The sequence below is a fragment of the Phascolarctos cinereus genome, unplaced genomic scaffold, assembly GCF_003287225.1.
Source record: "Phascolarctos cinereus isolate Bilbo 61053 unplaced genomic scaffold, phaCin_HiC Scaffold_726;HRSCAF=1367, whole genome shotgun sequence".
Taxonomy (NCBI): domain Eukaryota; kingdom Metazoa; phylum Chordata; class Mammalia; order Diprotodontia; family Phascolarctidae; genus Phascolarctos; species Phascolarctos cinereus.
In genome coordinates, this window is record NW_027556098.1 from 341,601,199 (window position 1) to 341,618,515 (window position 17,317).

A 17,317-nucleotide genomic window follows, 5' to 3' on the forward strand; every position below is an offset into this window, starting at 1 on the left:
GTGGCCTAACAAGGGGAAGAAGTATTTCAATATCAAACCCCCCCAAAATGGGAATTTTAAAAAATATATTTGTTTTACTTCTCATGTATTGTTTCATGAAAATATTTACTAAAATACCCTTTTTAAGATTAACAGATGCAGGGGCAGCTAGGTGGCACAGTGGATAGAGCACTGGCCCTGAAGTCAGGAGGATCTGAGTTCAAATCTGGCCTCAGACCAAACACTTAACACTTACTAGCTGTGTGACCCTGGGCAAGTCACTTAACCCTAATTGCCTAAAAAAAAAAAAAGATTAACAGATGCAAAACAGAAATGCATAATAATAAAAGTCATACCTCTTCCCCATGCTTGTTGTTTTCATCAATAATACATTTGTTCAGATTTATTTCAAACTTTACTCCTCCCTAAAATTAAAAAAAAATTTAAAAATCTTTATTTTTTAATATTCCATTGAAATTCCCAATTATAACAGCCTTGCAGGGGTGGGGAATATGCGGCCTCAAGGCTATATGTGGCCCTCTAGGTTCTCAAGTGCAGCGCCCTTTGACTGAATCCAAACTTCACAGAACAGATCCCCTTAATAAAAGGATTTGTTCTGTAAAACTTGGACTCCGTCAAAAGGCCGCACCCAAGGACCTAGAAGGCCACATATGGCCTTAAGGCTGCAGGTTCCCCACCAATTCTATTTGAGAGAGAAGAGTTTAGAGGTACTTTCAAACTCTGAGATGGCTTCATAATACCATTGTTAAACAAACCTATAAGCAAACCAAGCTGTAAAGATGGAGGCCCAGGGTCAAAAAAAGATAATGCCGATTACCTTAACCTTGTATTTCTGTTCCAGCATTTTTCTTTCCTGTTTGCTCTGTAGCCTAATTTGTTCCAATTTTCTTTCAATGTCCTGAAAGGGTGGAGAAAATAAGAGGATTTTAAAGGCACAATTTATATACACAAGCTCTAAAACTATAACCCATTTCTAAAATGAACTGGCTTTCAGACTGAATCCAATTGTCAATTCCCTTGCAAACAGTGTCTCTTGAAAGTGATTTACTGCCCATTTGTGCCTCTAAGTGCTGTCAACATCTGTTATTCTGTTTGGGGACTTCATGCAGAACCACGAATAAGTCACTCTAGCTTTTCCTGTACAAAGGTCTGTAATCTGATACTGCTAATCCCTTGTCTCTTAAAAAGCTTTTCATTATATAGATGTGACATAGTTTAAGGAAAGCAATAAATGAAAATAAGAATTTATAAAACAGAAAAATTGGGCATGATTCTTTGCTTCACAAAACATTCACTGGAGGGTTCAGTTAAAAAGAAAGCTTTCTTGGTGTATTTAAAATACAATTCTCTTAACAAATATACACACTATTGTATTAAACATAATACCCACACTATTATATAAAACTAATTTCTTTTTTACTTCTTTCCCTCAAGATTCACCTGAGCCAATTTCTGCATTGAGTTCAGTTAATTCTGAGTTACCAGGAGACGTTTCTTGAAAACTTCAATGGATCTATGATTTTATAGACATAGTTAAACCCTCTGGAGCAGCAAGGTGGCTCAATAGATAGAGGGCTGGGACTGGAGTCAGGAAGATTCATCTTCCTGAGTTCAAACCCAGCTTCAGACACTTATTAGTTGTGTGACCCTGGGCAAATCACTTAACTCTCTTTGTCTCAGTTTCCTCATCTGTAAAATGAGCTGGAGAAGAAAATGGCAAACCACTCCAGTATCTTTGCCAAGAAAATCCCAAATGGGGTCATGAAGAGTCAGACATGATTTAAAAATGACTGAACAATAACAAAAATCAATATGTCACCATAGGAATCTTTATGTGTTTAGTGGCCCTGGTTTCTGTTTGAGTTTGACACTGATGGTATAGGATTCATAAATATATCTTCTCATAAATCCTTCATAGGGAGTCTAGCCAATGGTCAGGTGGTCCTCTTCTGATGCTTTCTGTACATCTCTAAGCAATGCTTCTCTCTCACTACCTGACCAGCATTGCCCCTCTTTTTTTTTGGTCAGACAACTCTAGGATGATTATCTTTTTAAACATGTCTTGTGTCTGAGTGATAGTGGCAACATTCTTCAGCCTGTTTATGCCCCGCACACATCTCTGGCTGTGATGGAAGATGTAATATTCTGTCATTTGCACCTATAAAAGATCATTGGAAGAATATTAAAATCCTCAAATGGATCTGTGACAATCAAATGAGATATTTTTAAAGCATGTGATTAGCACTGAGCCTGGCCCATGTTGTTTAGTCGCTCAGTCACATCTGACTCTTCATGACCCTGTACAGGATTTTCTTGGCCAAGATGCTGGAGTGGTTTGCCATTTCCTTCTCCACTGGATTAAGACAAACAATAGCTAAGTGACTTGCCCAGCATCACATGGCTAGTAAGTATCAGAAGCCAGATTTAGATTCAGGTCTTCCTGATTCCAAGCCCAGTACTCTGAGCCACCCAGTTGCCTCCTAGCACATAGTTGGTTATCCAGTTTGTTCTCCTTTTCCTATTTGATTCTAGACCCAAAGAATTTCCCAACTGTAGCATCTGTGTATGTGTATACCCATATATGCATGTACATACATATATACATATATATGACATATATATACATCAATGGGAAAGCTCTGCATGATGTTCATTTAACAGCATGTCAATGTCTAGTCAACAGGCATTTTTTATCTACCTCTTTTTTTCAGTGTGGATGGTTAGACCAATCTCTTTTAAGTGGTTATACGATTATTCTTTTTTCTCCCTTTTTTTTAGGCAATTGGGGGTTAAGTGACTTGCCCAGGGTCACACAGCTAGTAAGTGTCAAATGTTTGGTCTGAGGCTGGATTTGAACTCAGGTCCTCCTGACTTCAGGGCCAGTGCTCTATCCAATGTGCCACCTAGCTTTTAAGTGGTTATAGATCTCATCCAGGAGGCTCTGCAGTGTTCCATGGCTTGATGTAATTGCAGTAATATCTAATGTCCTCCACAGAGTACCTCACCAACTAAAGGGAATCCTTTAATGCAGACGCTACACTGGATCTCCTCAAAGACAATGGTGAATACTTTTGGCACGCATTTGTCTCCCTGTTTTATGCCTCATGTTTTGCTTCTCATGTATTGTTTCATGAAAATATTTACTAAAATACCCTTTTTAAGATTAACAGATGCAGGGGCAGCTAGGTGGCACAAATTTATCTCTGCCATTGTGTCATTGAAGGAATCTTGAGTAATTTCGATGTATACATTGGTGTACTTCCAACTCTCTTGTTGAAAGGAAACTTTAAGGTAGCACTTTGCTTTACCAAATAAAATGCTATTTATGATCAACAAAAACCATGGCAGGATTCTGTATCCTCTACATTTTTAGTTAATTATGTAATTGTGAAGATGTGGTCTACTGTGAAATACTGCTTGCAAAAGCCTGCATATTCCCTACTAACACCCTAATGGATAATGCCTTGGATGTGAGTGTAAACAATCCTTATAAAATTGTATACAGGTGGGAAAGTCATTATAAAGGCCAAGAGTTATTGGAATTCTAATGGTCTCCATTTTTTTTCAGGATTAATGAAGTCCTGGATTTTTCCCCATACCTTTTGTATCTTGCCTTACTGAGCTATCATGTTAGCCATTCCCTCAGCACCATCACAACTGTGTGGCTTCCAGTACAGGTCTCTTGACCTAATCCAGCTGCATTTCCTATCTCTGCTCTTCATGCTATGCCTACTTCCTCTACCAGCACATTTGGCACTGTGATGTCAGAATCCAAGTATGGTGTTTCCAATGTCCACTCCATCAATTCCTTTATTTACCTCTCCAAGGAAGCCTTGTGAGCCATCCCTCCACTGAGCTGTGCCTTTCTTCTTTCTTCTGCTTTTGCTTTCAACAAAAGTCTCATGATTGATACAGCTGACTTCCTTTGGTGGTAGTATGTTCACTCATTCATTCATTCAAAAGTATTTATTAAGCTCCATGGTGATTGCATAAGGATCTCACCTTTGGAGTTCTAGTGGGAAAATTAAAAGTTTGTAGATGATTTAAAAACTGTGTGATTGATTACAGAGAGGTCTCTGCCCCTTTTCTGCTACCCTGCAATCTCACTGCAGAAATAAAAGAGGGCTGCACAGGAGTGAAGGCCATTTTAGTAGTTTTTAGTATTTTTCTTCTGCATGTTTGCCATGTTCAGTGATTTCATTACCAAGCAGCTAGCCTACTAGTGATGAGCCTTCCCTAGTTTAGCTATGGTAGTTCTTAGAAAAGTCAAGTCAATCTGTTTCCAGTGCAATATTCAGAAGGTTCTGCAAAGTTTAGATTCAGTCAAAGGGCTGCACTTGAGGACCTAGAGGGCCACATGTGGCCTCAAGATCTCAGGTTCCCCATCCCTGAACAATAGGCATTCTTCATCCACATATTTCCTTCTGTGTGGTCAAACAGCTTGAAGTGATGATGGATCTCAAAGAGAGGGCTCTGCAATGTTCCAAGGCTCGATGCAATTGGCCCGTTATTTGCAAACAGAAGCATCTGGAGGACTTCACCATCCTTAGGAAATTCCTTTTCCCTTTTTTCTGCCAGGCACTAAAAATCCTCCATTACAGTGGCAACAGCTTTGACAAGCATGAATCTCCTTGTTTTTTGCCTCAAAGGGTTGTTAGTTTATCCACGTGCACCAAAGGCACCTGAATGAAGGTGTGCGTGAGAGACAAAGCAGCAAGCTTTCACAGATGATATTCTCTAACAGGTCACATCTTCACAGTTACAAAGCTGATGGAAAGTTGAGGAGAAAACAAGCTCTCGCTGTGCTTATTACTTGTCAAGTAGAAAACCAGTTTTTGATTTGCCAGAACAAAATGCCTCCGGAGGCCCTCCCGTTCATGTCTCTCATGCACATTTTTAAATCATACAATACTTCTTGCAAGACATAGCTGAGATAGCTCTACTTTCCCATTTCTATAAAATCTCTATAAAAATAATCTGGTAGATTTAAAAATACACATGGGAAACACCCAACAGTGCAGCCTTTGGAAACATTAGATTCTGCCAAATCAACGTGCAAATAGTAAGCTCAGCAAGATCTCGTTTCCTCCCTCCCTTTCAATTAATTGTGTGACTGTGAAGACGCGGCTTGTTGAAGAATGACATTTGCTTGTCGCTTTTCTTCTCACATATACCTTCATCACGGTTCCTTTGATAATTGTGTACATTATTTTAATAAAGATTTTATAGAATTGGAAACGTAGACATATGGTTTGGTAGTTACTAAAACTTGTCCTGGTAGTCTTTTAAAAAAAATAACAATAAGGTCCAAGTTTTCTCTCCTCCTCACCAAAGCCTCTGGTATCCCTCTATTTTTTCCGACACCTTGAAAATCAAACCTTTAACACTCTCAAAATTGCACTGCCTCCAGCAGAACTTCACTGATTATACTTGGTTGAAACCATCAGCTTTTCCCATATTTGTTTTCCTAAATTCCATCTAACTCTAAGGCAGCACATTAGAGCCTGTTGGAGTCCAAATGTGATGGGTGGCTCCACTTTCATTAATAGAGAAAAGGATTTGCTTTCAAAATCCTTGCAGATCATTTTCCTCTTTCTTCCATTGAGATATTCTCCTTCCAGTTTCCTTTATAATGCCTCCATGATGATTTTATTTAGTTATGCCTCTAGCCAAGCCTTCTGCAACTTTGTTTTTCCCTCCACTGGTTGTCATTATTTTATGAGGTGATACTGTTTAAAATCTTCCAGCAATTTTTTCCCATAACATTTTATAAATGAGTTTATAGTCTAATCTTATGTTGTGTTTGGCAACCATATCTCTCTGCTTGGCAAGATCAAGTCCTAGAGGAGAGATCCTAAAAAACACCATCTAATTTGCAAAAAAAAAAACAAACTATGTGAAAATTATGTGAAGGGAAAATTGAGAGAGAGAGAGAGAGAGAGAGAGAGAGAGAGAGAGAGAGAGAGAGAGAGAAACGTGTGACCAAAACCTGATCATTTTAAAATATATTTCTGAAAATATGTCTTAATTCATTTCAACTCAAATTAAAACATTTAATAGGCATCTACTATGAGCAGGATACTGTGTAATGCACTGGGGTAGAAAGACAGATATGACACTGCCAGTTCTTGAGGAGCTTATGATCAAATGGAAGAAGGGAGGAAATGTGTATACAAATAAGTATTATATAATAAAGGAACATAATTTAACACAATCTTTTTAAGCACCCATGGTGTACAAGGCATTGTGATAGGTGTCCCTCTGGGGGCAACTGAGATTTCTACTCATAAAAAAATGCAATTATATTAAATAGATGGTTTCCTTACTATAAGATCTCAATGACTGGTTTTATGTAGTTAAGAAACTGACACATATACTTTCAAGGAGCTGATCTTGTATGTTAAGAGGAAATCTTCATGGGAACTTTACAGTAAAACTCAATTTACAGACATCAGTACCTGCACTGGTTCTCCTACCTCCTTAGGTTCATCCTGGTGAGCATGTGTGTTTCTCTGCTTCACGAAATAAGTCTTGTGACTTACATTTGAATCCTCCTTTAACACAAAACATTCATGATTAATTTTGAATCCAGACTGTAGAAATTCAGTAAGTTCCTTGATAAAAGTCAGAGTGCCAAAAAGGGCCTACTAGTCATAACTTATATTTATATAGGACCTTAATGTTGACGTAGCTCTTTACTCGCAACATAATGATGGTAATGCAAGTGTTATTCCCATTTTCCAGATCATTCAATCAGCAAGCATTTATTTGCCCATAGTCACACAGCTATTTAATGTCATAGGTGAGTTTCAAAACTAGGTCTATCTTTTCACTCTATCACTTACTGTGTAGGCTCTCAAGATAAACTTGTTTAGACCAAGTAATGATTATAATCAACAGTGATTTTGCTGTATTTCCCAATTATCTGAGAGAATTTCAGGGCGGTAAGACTTTTGCTCTCTAAAGAAATGTTATATTACTATTCCTGTTGGGAATCTTATTCCCATTTTCTTTAAGGAAATAATTAATCTTGATAGCTATTCAGTGTATATATTTATTCTAAAAGAAAAAAATAATGATCACTTTGGGAGAAATTGATTTTTTTTCTTTTTTTTACCTCAAGTCCTCTTCCAACCTTCCTTCTGATAGCTTTCATGTCATTGTGGTACTGCTGGCGTATTTCCTCTAATTGTTTCCGATATTCCTATTAAGCAAAATGAACATTATTAATGTGAACAACCTAGCAAAAATAATCTAAACATCACCAAAAGTTATTATATCATTTAAGCAACCTGGAATGATTTTGATAGATGGATGGGAGACACATTATTGGAAAAGAGCCTTCAAGGCAATGTTTTGTTCTACCAAATCAAATGCTTTTTCATACTCAGTAAACAACAGATACAATGGGATCTAATATTCTCTACATCTTTCTGTCAAGTGTGAAATGGTAAAGATGTGGTATCACTGAATAGCTAATACAAAAGTCTACTTGTTCCCCATAATACCCTTATCAAAGATGTCCTTTATGTGTGACATATAAGTTTTGTATAGGTAGGAGAGTAAGCATATGGGTCAGGAGTTGTTGCTATTTTCTTAGAAATAAACCTGTTTAACAACTCTCTGATGATAATAAGAGGTGAGACACAAAGCAGGGAGATATATATTTGCCAATGGTCTTCACCACTGATGGAGAAGATTTAGTACAGAACCCAAGTTAAAGCAGATTCTTTGCGGATGGTGAGATCCTCCAGATGTTCTCATTTACAGGTTCCATTGTTCTGGTCACATCAAGTCTTAGAACATTCCAGACCCTCTTGGAAGGAAAGGCCAAGTAAATAAAGAATATTTATGGCCTAGATTAAGAGATGAATTTGAATGGACAACCTATAAAACTCATCCATCAGTATGTATGTCTGGGACAGACAGTAGGAGCTAAATAATAAGCTGGGGTCTGAGTTGAACAGAAAGAAGAGACTGGGCTGGATTGCCTTCAGGAAACTGCAAAGATTTGTTAATTACCTCAAGGTTTCCATGGAAACAAAGGTCTTTTTTTTTTACTACCAATATTCTAGTGGTATTGCTATATAACTGTTGTTATTCATCCTTCATACTAGAGGAAGACCAATGATATCACAATGTTGGGGTCAAGGTACAGTGTGTTTGACTGTGGCTGATCACTTCAATATGGGCTCAGAAGACTCTACCACAGGTCAGGCACAAATAGTCCATTCGAACACTTGTGATAGAGATATCTAGATCTCACGTTTCCTTTGTGCTACTGCAATTCTGCTTTGCTCATACAGCGCAGCACCTTCTTTGATACAACACATTATGCTAGGCAGTCTTGTGCCAGCATCTCCCATATCTCACAGTCAAACTGAAGTTTTTGAGAGAGAACTTGAGAGTGTCCTTGTACCACTTCTTTGACCTCTGTGTGAGCACTTGCCTTGTGTGGGTTCTCCATAAATAGTCTTTTAGGCAAATGTGCATTTGGCATTCTGTCTATGTGGCCAGTCCACTGGGGTTACACTTTCTTCAGTAGAGTTTGAATGCTTGACAGCTCAACTCAAGAGACATCCTCAGTACCTGGTGCCTTATCTTGCCAAGTGATCTTCAGAATCTTCCTAAGACAATGCAAATGGAAGTGGTCCAATGTTCTGTCATGGCGCTGGTATACCGTCCAAGTTTCACAGGCATACAACAATGATGTTGGTACAGTGTCTCTGTAGATCTTTAGTTTGGTACCAGACCAATACCTATTCTCTCCCTCACTTTCCTTCAGAGCCTCCCAAACACTGAGCTAGCTTTGGCAATGTGTGTGTCAACCTCATCATCTCATCTATCTGGACATTCCTGGAAAGTATACTGCCAAGGTAAGTGAACTTATTGGTAGCATTCAAAAGTTCTCCATTGGTTATAACCAATGGTTCTATGGAACTTCTGTTTTCCTGGTGTTGGTGGTCAGGCCAAAATTAGCACAAGCAGCAGAGAATTAATCCATAGTCTATTGCATCTCAGCCTCAGAGGCTGCATTGAGTGCACAATCGTCTGTGAACAAAAAGTCACGCACCAACTCCTCCTCTATTTTTTTATATAGCAATGAGGCAGGGAATACAATTATCTTTGAAGAATTAAGAATGAGTATTACACAAAGGGCATGGAAAAAGCACATGAGAGAAGGGTGACAAGTTGCAACATATAACCAATGAAGAACATCAAAGAACAGGAATAAAAGATACCATCCAGGAAATGTTGGGAAGGGAAGGTTGGCTGGTTATGTGGCAAGGATGAGGAATGACAAGTGAGCAACCCATATGCTCTACTGGCACTATCACAATGTCAGGAGAAAGACCTCTAGCACATTGAGTGGAACCTCATGGGAGGCATGGATGGAAAAGAGAAGAGTCAGACAGAATGGACAGGTACAAATGGGTTGAGATTTTATCCTTGAGGGACTCTACAATCAATGAGATCCCAGCTCCATCTGAGAAGATGAGTACCATTTGAATACACAAAAAATTTAAAACACACACACACACAAAACTGACTGGCATTAGATGAAATTTGAGAAGCCTGGTGCTCTACATCAGTGTTCTCAAACTTTTTTGAACGTCTATCTCTGTCAGTAAAACACTTTTGAGCACATGCCTCCAGTATATGTAGACTTATTTTTAACAGGAGTCTACTACATGCCCATAGTGTCTCTGATTATGTCTCTTCCTGTGGAGAAACTGACACCCTGCTTCCAAAAGACTATGATGAAGTGGAATGGAAATGCCCTGGAGAGACTGCAGGTCATTTTGTAATTGCTTCTGGTCTGCTAACCACGTGGCAAAGAGAAGCCTTTTCTGATTGGCTGGGTAGCTGGAATTGCAGGCATCTCTGAAAGAGCTGTAGTCAACCTTGGCCATTCTTGTCAAGCCATCCTATTTTGTTGCTCTGCTCTTGGGGTGACTCCTCTGCTGGTGTCCAATGAGACAATGCTGCAAGAGAAACCGTGTTGGGTCTTCTCCCCAGTGAGGCCAGAATGCAGCCCTGTAACACAGCCCTGCCCTCGGCCTTTGCATTTGTTCCTTTCCCTCTAGGCAGGAAATGGAGACTCCAACCTGGGGAGTTTTGAACAGTCAGGAAAGTGAGTGTTCCAACATGCAGGTTTTACAGCCAGCTTGGCATCAATGCCTTTAGAAACAAGGGGTGACCTTCAGGAATGACCTTCAAAACTCAGCCCAGCAGTACCTGAGACAAGAACTCAGCTGGCACTCATGCTTCATTCTGTATGAGCTTAGTTGGATAAGTGTTACGCTGAAACCAACCTAAGAATGAACCCACTCTCCCCAGAAACTAAGGTGATATAGGAGAGGGTCTGCCCCCGAAGTAGCAGGGGGAAATGTCTGTACTTCTGTTCTTTCTTATTTCTTGAAGATAAATACTCCTTTGTAAAAGCTAATTGGTGTTAAGTGGTTAAATGGAATTGAGGTGTTAATTGTTGGTACCTAACAGTGAGAGGAAACAAAGCCAGTAGGGCATAGAACTGATGGCTGAGAAATATGATACCCACCCAACCCCTCAGTGTGCCTTAGAGTGTACCATAAAGTGTACCATAAAGGGCAAATGTAGTCAGCCTGCCTCTGGAAGAGAAGGAGTGGAGAATATTTGTTACGTGCATTTATAAATTGTATGCACTATTATGTTAATAAGTCATCTACAAAAATAGGAATTAAAAAGGATGTGGCAAAGATAAAATAAACAATATATTTTAAATTTTATTAATGGTGCAAAATCCCCTTTTATTCTTAGGAGCAATATGATTGAATATGCTATGTATGACCTGGAGCATAGGAGAGAAGTAATAATAGTTGTTAGAAATTATTCAGTTACTTTGATAATAGCTAGCATTTATGTAGAGTTTTAAAGCTTTCATGGTACTATATAATTTTACATTTTATCCTCACAACAACCCTGGGAGGTCGATGCTATTATTATCCCCATTTCTCAAATTAGGAAGCTGAGGTACACAGGTTAAAGGACTTGCCCAGGTTCACACAGGTTAGTAAGTATCTGAGGCAGCATTTGAACACAGGTCTGTCCTGGCTCTGGGCCCAGTGTGCTGTTCACTTGGCCTGTAGCTAGCCAAGCCAGTGAATTTTTCTTTGCTTCTTTCTTCCTTTTTTTTCAAACTTTTTATTAAAAAATACCCAACAAAGAAATAATAGGTCATGATAGTTAGTGACTATACCAGCTCTTCAGCAGGGGTCATGTTTCTCTGTGTGTATATATTGACCCTAAACCAGGCAAAAACAATTTTTAAAAAGTGAATTATCTCTGATTTCAACTCATTAGAAGCTCTCGACATAAATCTGATCTTCCTTTCTTCACACAACTCTGCTTAGTGGAAGGCATCATACTTTAATTTCAATTTACTTATGGATATCTTAGTTGTGTTTTTGTATGAGTTACAAGGAACATCTAGAAGGCTGATCTGATTGGATCACAAAGTGCAAGAGGTGAAGTAATAAAGCTAGAAAGGTAGGTTAGTGTTAGGTTGGTCAGGCCTCTGTACACTAAACAGAGGAACTTATATGTGATCCTTGTGGCAAAAGGGAGCCCAGGAGTTTCTTGAGCAGAGGAGTGACCTGGTCAGACATACATTTTAGGAAAATCATTTTAGCAGGTGTTTGAAGGATGGATTGGATTGGGGAGAGACTTAAGGCAAGGTGGCCACTACTAATAGTCTCAGTGAGAGGACATGAGGTACTGAACCTGGGGGAGTAGAAAAAAGGGAGCACCTGCAAGAAATGTGCAGTTAGAAACAAAAAGATTAGTCAGCTGCTTGGATATGTGAGGAGAGTGAAAGTGAGGAGGTGAGGAAGATACTGAGATTGCACACCTGGGTGAATGAAAGGACAGTGGTACCCACAACAGAAATGGGCAAGTTCAGTAGAGGGATGAGGTCATGATATAGATTGCAACCCATCCATGCCTGCTCAGCCTGTGCTACTCACTCTGTCATACCCAAAACAAAAAGGGGAGAAGAGGATGGGCAGACAACCAGTGATGTGGAAGGCAGGGAGGTGCGGGATATGGTATACTCTGGGAAGGTGGGGGGGCTTTTCCCCCATGGGACCTATGTAGCTGCTGCTGTTGGTGTCCAGACTGAGGTTAGGTTATTGGTCCTCTAAGGGACAACAATCAGTACAATAGTGGGAAAGATGGCAGCTTGAATAGCCCAGCAGGTACTGAAGTAGGGGAGTGTTGTTGGGTGTGGGTATGGTTGTTGGAGAGAAGCCACACTATTGGCTATTGTAGAGGGTGGGATGCAACTCATTTTCCCACTCTCCCACTGGTTGATGATATACCCCTTGGGGTCATACTAAAGCCTCCTGATAGGCCTTAGATTCCTCTCTGGAGACCACAGCCCTATGGGACTGAACTCTTAACTAGCTGTTGTCTTATACTTTATCTACGATAGTCCTACGATCTTTGTATCATACAGCTAAACTTGTGATGAATTCAGTTTCTTCCTAGCACAACAACATCATTATTTGAACAATTATATGTAATCTTTGAGATTCCAAACAGGCAAATCTGCAAAAACAACAGGCCTCATATAGAGGCCTGCCATTCTTGCTACCTTAATTATAACTGTTTACATTCACATATGCTTTGAGGGGTTAAAAAGTTTTACAAACTCTGTCTCATCTCAGACATTGATTAGATTGTATACCTGGCTAAGTCACTTAACTTTATAGCCTCAGTTTCCTCATCTATAAAATGAGGTGATCAGACTTGATGGTTTCCAAGTCGCCTTCTAGCTTAAATCTAGGACCCTGCGAGTGTCATTCATGAGTCTAGCATCTCTGGGGCTGTGTATTCCTCTTACTCATCTACAGTCAGCAAGGGGTGGGAAGGGCTTCAGTAATTATAGTTCAGGGTATGAAAGTACTCAAGCCTCCTGCAGTTGCTGTGAAATAGGATGCATTGTCACAGTCCCTCAAGATGGTGTTGCCACTCTTCTCATGGGACCTCCAAGAGTCTAGCATTTCCTGAGCTCTGTATTCCTCTAAACAATCTACAATCAACAGGGGTGGGAAAGGCTTCAGGATATAGTTCAGAGTTTGAAGACACTCAAGGCTCCTGGAGTTGGTAGAGAATATGATCCATTGCTACATTCCCTCAAGATGGTGCCTCCATAGTTCACTTGTGGCTTTTACTACACACAGCTTCTTACCCCATATTGTGTATTTCCTCTCTGTGTTAGTCAGCTTACAGAAGAAGTCCATACAGAGCCAAGCCTGTGACCTGGGTGGCCTCCTATGGCAATGCTGAATTCATTGGTCTCTTTAGTGAACTACTTCTGAGGGTATGAGCAGATCAACACGGAAACTAGGGTAAAAGTGGTTCTTAATATAACTCAATGTCTACTCACCACTCCCAGAACACACCTTATGCTTTCCAATTTTCAGGTAATCATTCATGTTGTCCTGTATTCTTGGAATACCTCCCCATTTTTCCATGGATACAAATCCAACTCATCCTTCAAGGCCAAAGGCAAATGTGAAACATTCTGTGAAATTTTCCATGATCAATCTGACCAAAAAACAATCAATTTTCTTCTGGTTTTTTTTTCTTCATCCCTATTTTTTAAACAAATGAGCTGTTGTTTGTCCTTCATTTTCGAAGATGATATCACATGGTGAATTGGATTTAAGTGAGGCAGAGTTGCACAAAGTCACCAGCCTCACTCTCCCTTCCACATCACAGAAGTCAGTGGCAAGACAAAATTCAGGATGACTGGCAATGACCCAGGACGCAGTGGCTGACCTTGGTGTGTTCCACGTCTGACCAAGCTCTGAGTGCTCCACAGTGCCTACTTCAGCCACCTCTATGGCTGTTGGAACAAATTGTTCTTTTCTGCCCATTATGCTGGGGGAGGTCTTCACATGATTGGGGTAAACAAGCCTCTAACTCACTGACAGATTTGAGGGCCCTCGGTTACCCTTAACCTGGTTTAGCCCATCTGCTGAGGCAGTTTTATTGGGGTATGATCGCTATACATGCTGTAGCTTCTTGGAGCCACAGGTGAGAGGTGAGTACTGGGTAGACACCAAAAGTGGTTGAGCAGCCCTGAAAAAGGCTTGGCAGCCCTCACCCCAGATGTGCTAGTCCATCTCGAACACTTCATACACCCCAAACAAAGGGGACCAAAATCTCACAGCAGAACTAGGGCTCAGGCCCCGGTGTTGTGATTCAAATCTAATTGTCTTTCCACCACACCATGCTGCCTCTTCCATTCATATGGAAAGTAACGCTGTCACTGATATCATCTTATAAAATAGATGATGGTGACATATAGGTAATGGTTATTGATCTACAAGTTTTGTGCATTTTTAAAACTTTCATTTATACTGTACATGTGAGAAATAATTCATTTGGACCCCTACTCTATTCCAATCAGTACTAATCAGTTTGATAGGATTCCATGGGGTAGTGATTATAAGTTCTGTACATTAGCCCTACAAACAGCAGGTTGTAAGCTCACTTGCTTAATCATAGGAATCTAACTAGGGGCCCTCCACCCTTGTTTTTCTTTGCTAGGGTGACCAAGCCCAGCATGATGGAGGTGACCCAATTACATGGAAAGTCCTTCAATTTATTTTTGTACCTCTGGACCACTCTTTCTTGTCCAGCAAGAACAAGCAGTCATCTTACCACCACCTTATGACCACTTAATGAGTGGAGATGCCCCACGCTTCCTCTAAACTGCAACTCCCCTGAGGATATGTCATTTTTGGCCCACAAATCCAGATCAATCAACCAATGGGATTCGGTACTTTGGACAGCCTCTCTAGAGTGTTCAAGTACCAAACCTGATATCAAGCCTTATAAAAATAAGGTCCTGGAAGAAGAGGGGTATTTCAGCTCATGAGGAAGAATGGAGGTCCACTTCATTAGAAAGGACCATGGACCCTTTAATAAAGCACTGCTGGCTCAGAGCTCTGCCTCATTCTCTTTTATTGTAGGTCGGACAATTTTAATCCCTACATATGTACAATTATTTGCATATTGTCTCCTCCATTAGTATATGAGCTCTTTGTTTTTCTCTATATCCCCAGAGCTTAGCACAGTGCCTGGCACTTAACATACACTTGTTGACTGACCTCTTGCTTAATTTCATTCTTCTTAGACTGTAGATCCTGGAGTTTGGGCTGTTCTCCCTTTCTTTCCTTCACTTGTAATTGGTTATTTGGCTCAGCTGAAGACGGACGAAGACCCTATCAAAATATAATAAATATAAATAATAAAATCAAAAAGAGTTATTTTTAAAATATCCTTTTCTGATGAGACAAAGGCCCTATTAATAACATCATCTATAAAGTAAAATAGTTCTCTTTTTAAAAACATTCTCCCGTAGCTCTTTTCCTTCTGAAAAAAGAGACTCATTGTGAATTAAACTCAATATTTAGGGATAGTTGCTAATAGCAGTGACTAGAAGGAAAGTGTATCAGTGGAAACATGATATTCTATGGTGCCATATGAGACATCTAGTTTCAGTTTCTCAATGGATAAATGATAAGGGAGATGTGAAAAATCTGATGTTTAACCTCTTGGGGATGGAATATGGAATAGATTTGCTTTTGATGTAAGGGAAAAAAATCAGGAAACTATGTTCAAGTAAAAGGCACAGAAAGGCATAGAAAGTAAAATTTCTGAGTTAGATTATTGATTTTCTTCCAAAATTTAGCATTTTACTTACCAATTGTTTTTCTACTTTCAGCTTGTACTGTTGAGCTTCCAATCTCCTCTGAAGGTACTCAGCAGGCCTTGAGAAAAACAATATTTTTTTTCAGCTAGAGGAACAATTTAAAATAGTTTCAGGAAACCAGACTGACAGCTGGCAGATCTTAGTGCATGGTTGAAAATCCAATTTCACTTCATCTTTATGAAGTGAAAAGGACAACTCCAAGATCAAGGAACAGGAGGAGGTTCATTGAGTGTTTCCATGAAGAATATCCATAAACTTGAGAGTGAACTAGGTGGAGGGGGAAAAACTGTGGGAAAGAAGTCTTCTCCGAAGCTACTTTTCCTGGAATAGACAACTTAATGTTTTTTCAGAAAAACCAGCTCACTATCTGTTTATGCCACAAAAGTTATCTATCTCTTTAAAGAGCATGTTTTTTGAAGTGTTTAGTTAACTCAACATTGACAAACCAGCCTCTAGTCTTACATATTCATGTTAAAAAAAACCCCAACAATACATATCTGCCTGCAGAATTGTATACAAAGTTTTAAATGATTTATTATTTAATGTCACTGATTCATAACTACTAGAGTCTTTGCTGTGAAAGACAGTACAGAATAGTGCATAGAGAGGCAGAAAGTCCTGAGTTCAAGTCTCATCTCTGCCCTATACTGCCTGTGTGACCCTGGGCACATCACTTACCCTCTTATGCCTCAAGCAACTCTGTAAGATGCAGAGAAGGTGCCTGTCTGCACTATTGGAGGAAGTTCTTTGTTCTTCACAAATGGCTTCTTAAATGCATGAAAGCATGCATAAATCCAGTTGAAACAGAATCAATGTTCTTTCAGGATTTATGGGACAAACTTTCTTATGTGATTATAAAGTTCTTTCATGTGGAATAGAGTCTCTATACTCAAAAGCAAATAACTTTAATTATCAGTGTTCTCTAATTTAATTTGAATGTTAGTTATTTATTAAGAGATTACTATTTGCAGAGTACTATTTTCATGAGGTATCTAGGTGGCACATTGACTTAAGTGCTGGGCCTGGAGTCCTGAGTTCAAGTCTGGCCTCTTACACTTAGTAGCTGTATGACCCTGGACAAGTTGCTCAACATCTGTTTGCCTCAGTTTTCTGAACTGAAACATGAGGATAATAATAGCATCTACCTCACAGGGATGTTGTGAAGTTCAAATGAGGTAATTTTTGTGAGTTGTTTAGCACAGTGCATGGGTGCTTAAGATCTAGAATGAGTTATGAGATAATTACAAACAGCTGCAATCCAAAACATGATAAAGAGGTGGGAACTACAGAAGATAATGGGAGAGATAATTACTCCCTGGGAGGATCAGGGGTATGTTGGGGGAAACAATATACCCAGGACACATTTTAAGTTTAATCTGCATTATTAACATTTATCCATCACTTTCTTAAGTCGACAATCAACAAAAAATAAATCAAGCCTAGTTTGTTTGCTTATTTCCTAGGTGAAAATTTAACAATCAACTTTCCCAAGCATATTAGAGTCAAACTCAGCACACTCCTAGGGGTAGGGCATTCAGGGCATAGAAAGAG

General features: G+C 39.5%; 1 protein-coding gene across 2 annotated transcripts in view; it reads right to left on the minus strand.

Annotated features, from left to right (window-relative positions):
• NEK5 (NIMA related kinase 5) overlaps positions 1 to 17,317 on the minus strand; it is a 114,190-nt gene that overhangs the window by 36,352 nt on the left and 60,521 nt on the right. For both annotated transcript variants that reach the window (XM_020970021.2, XM_020970019.2), the window contains exons 12-17: positions 15,758 to 15,824; positions 15,162 to 15,275; positions 7,118 to 7,204; positions 6,477 to 6,554; positions 818 to 898; positions 336 to 404 (exon numbers count right to left, since the gene is read on the minus strand). In XM_020970021.2, coding sequence (XP_020825680.1) covers positions 336 to 404; positions 818 to 898; positions 6,477 to 6,554; positions 7,118 to 7,204; positions 15,162 to 15,275; positions 15,758 to 15,824 — 496 coding nt within the window. The remainder of the gene's footprint in view (positions 1 to 335; positions 405 to 817; positions 899 to 6,476; positions 6,555 to 7,117; positions 7,205 to 15,161; positions 15,276 to 15,757; positions 15,825 to 17,317) is intronic.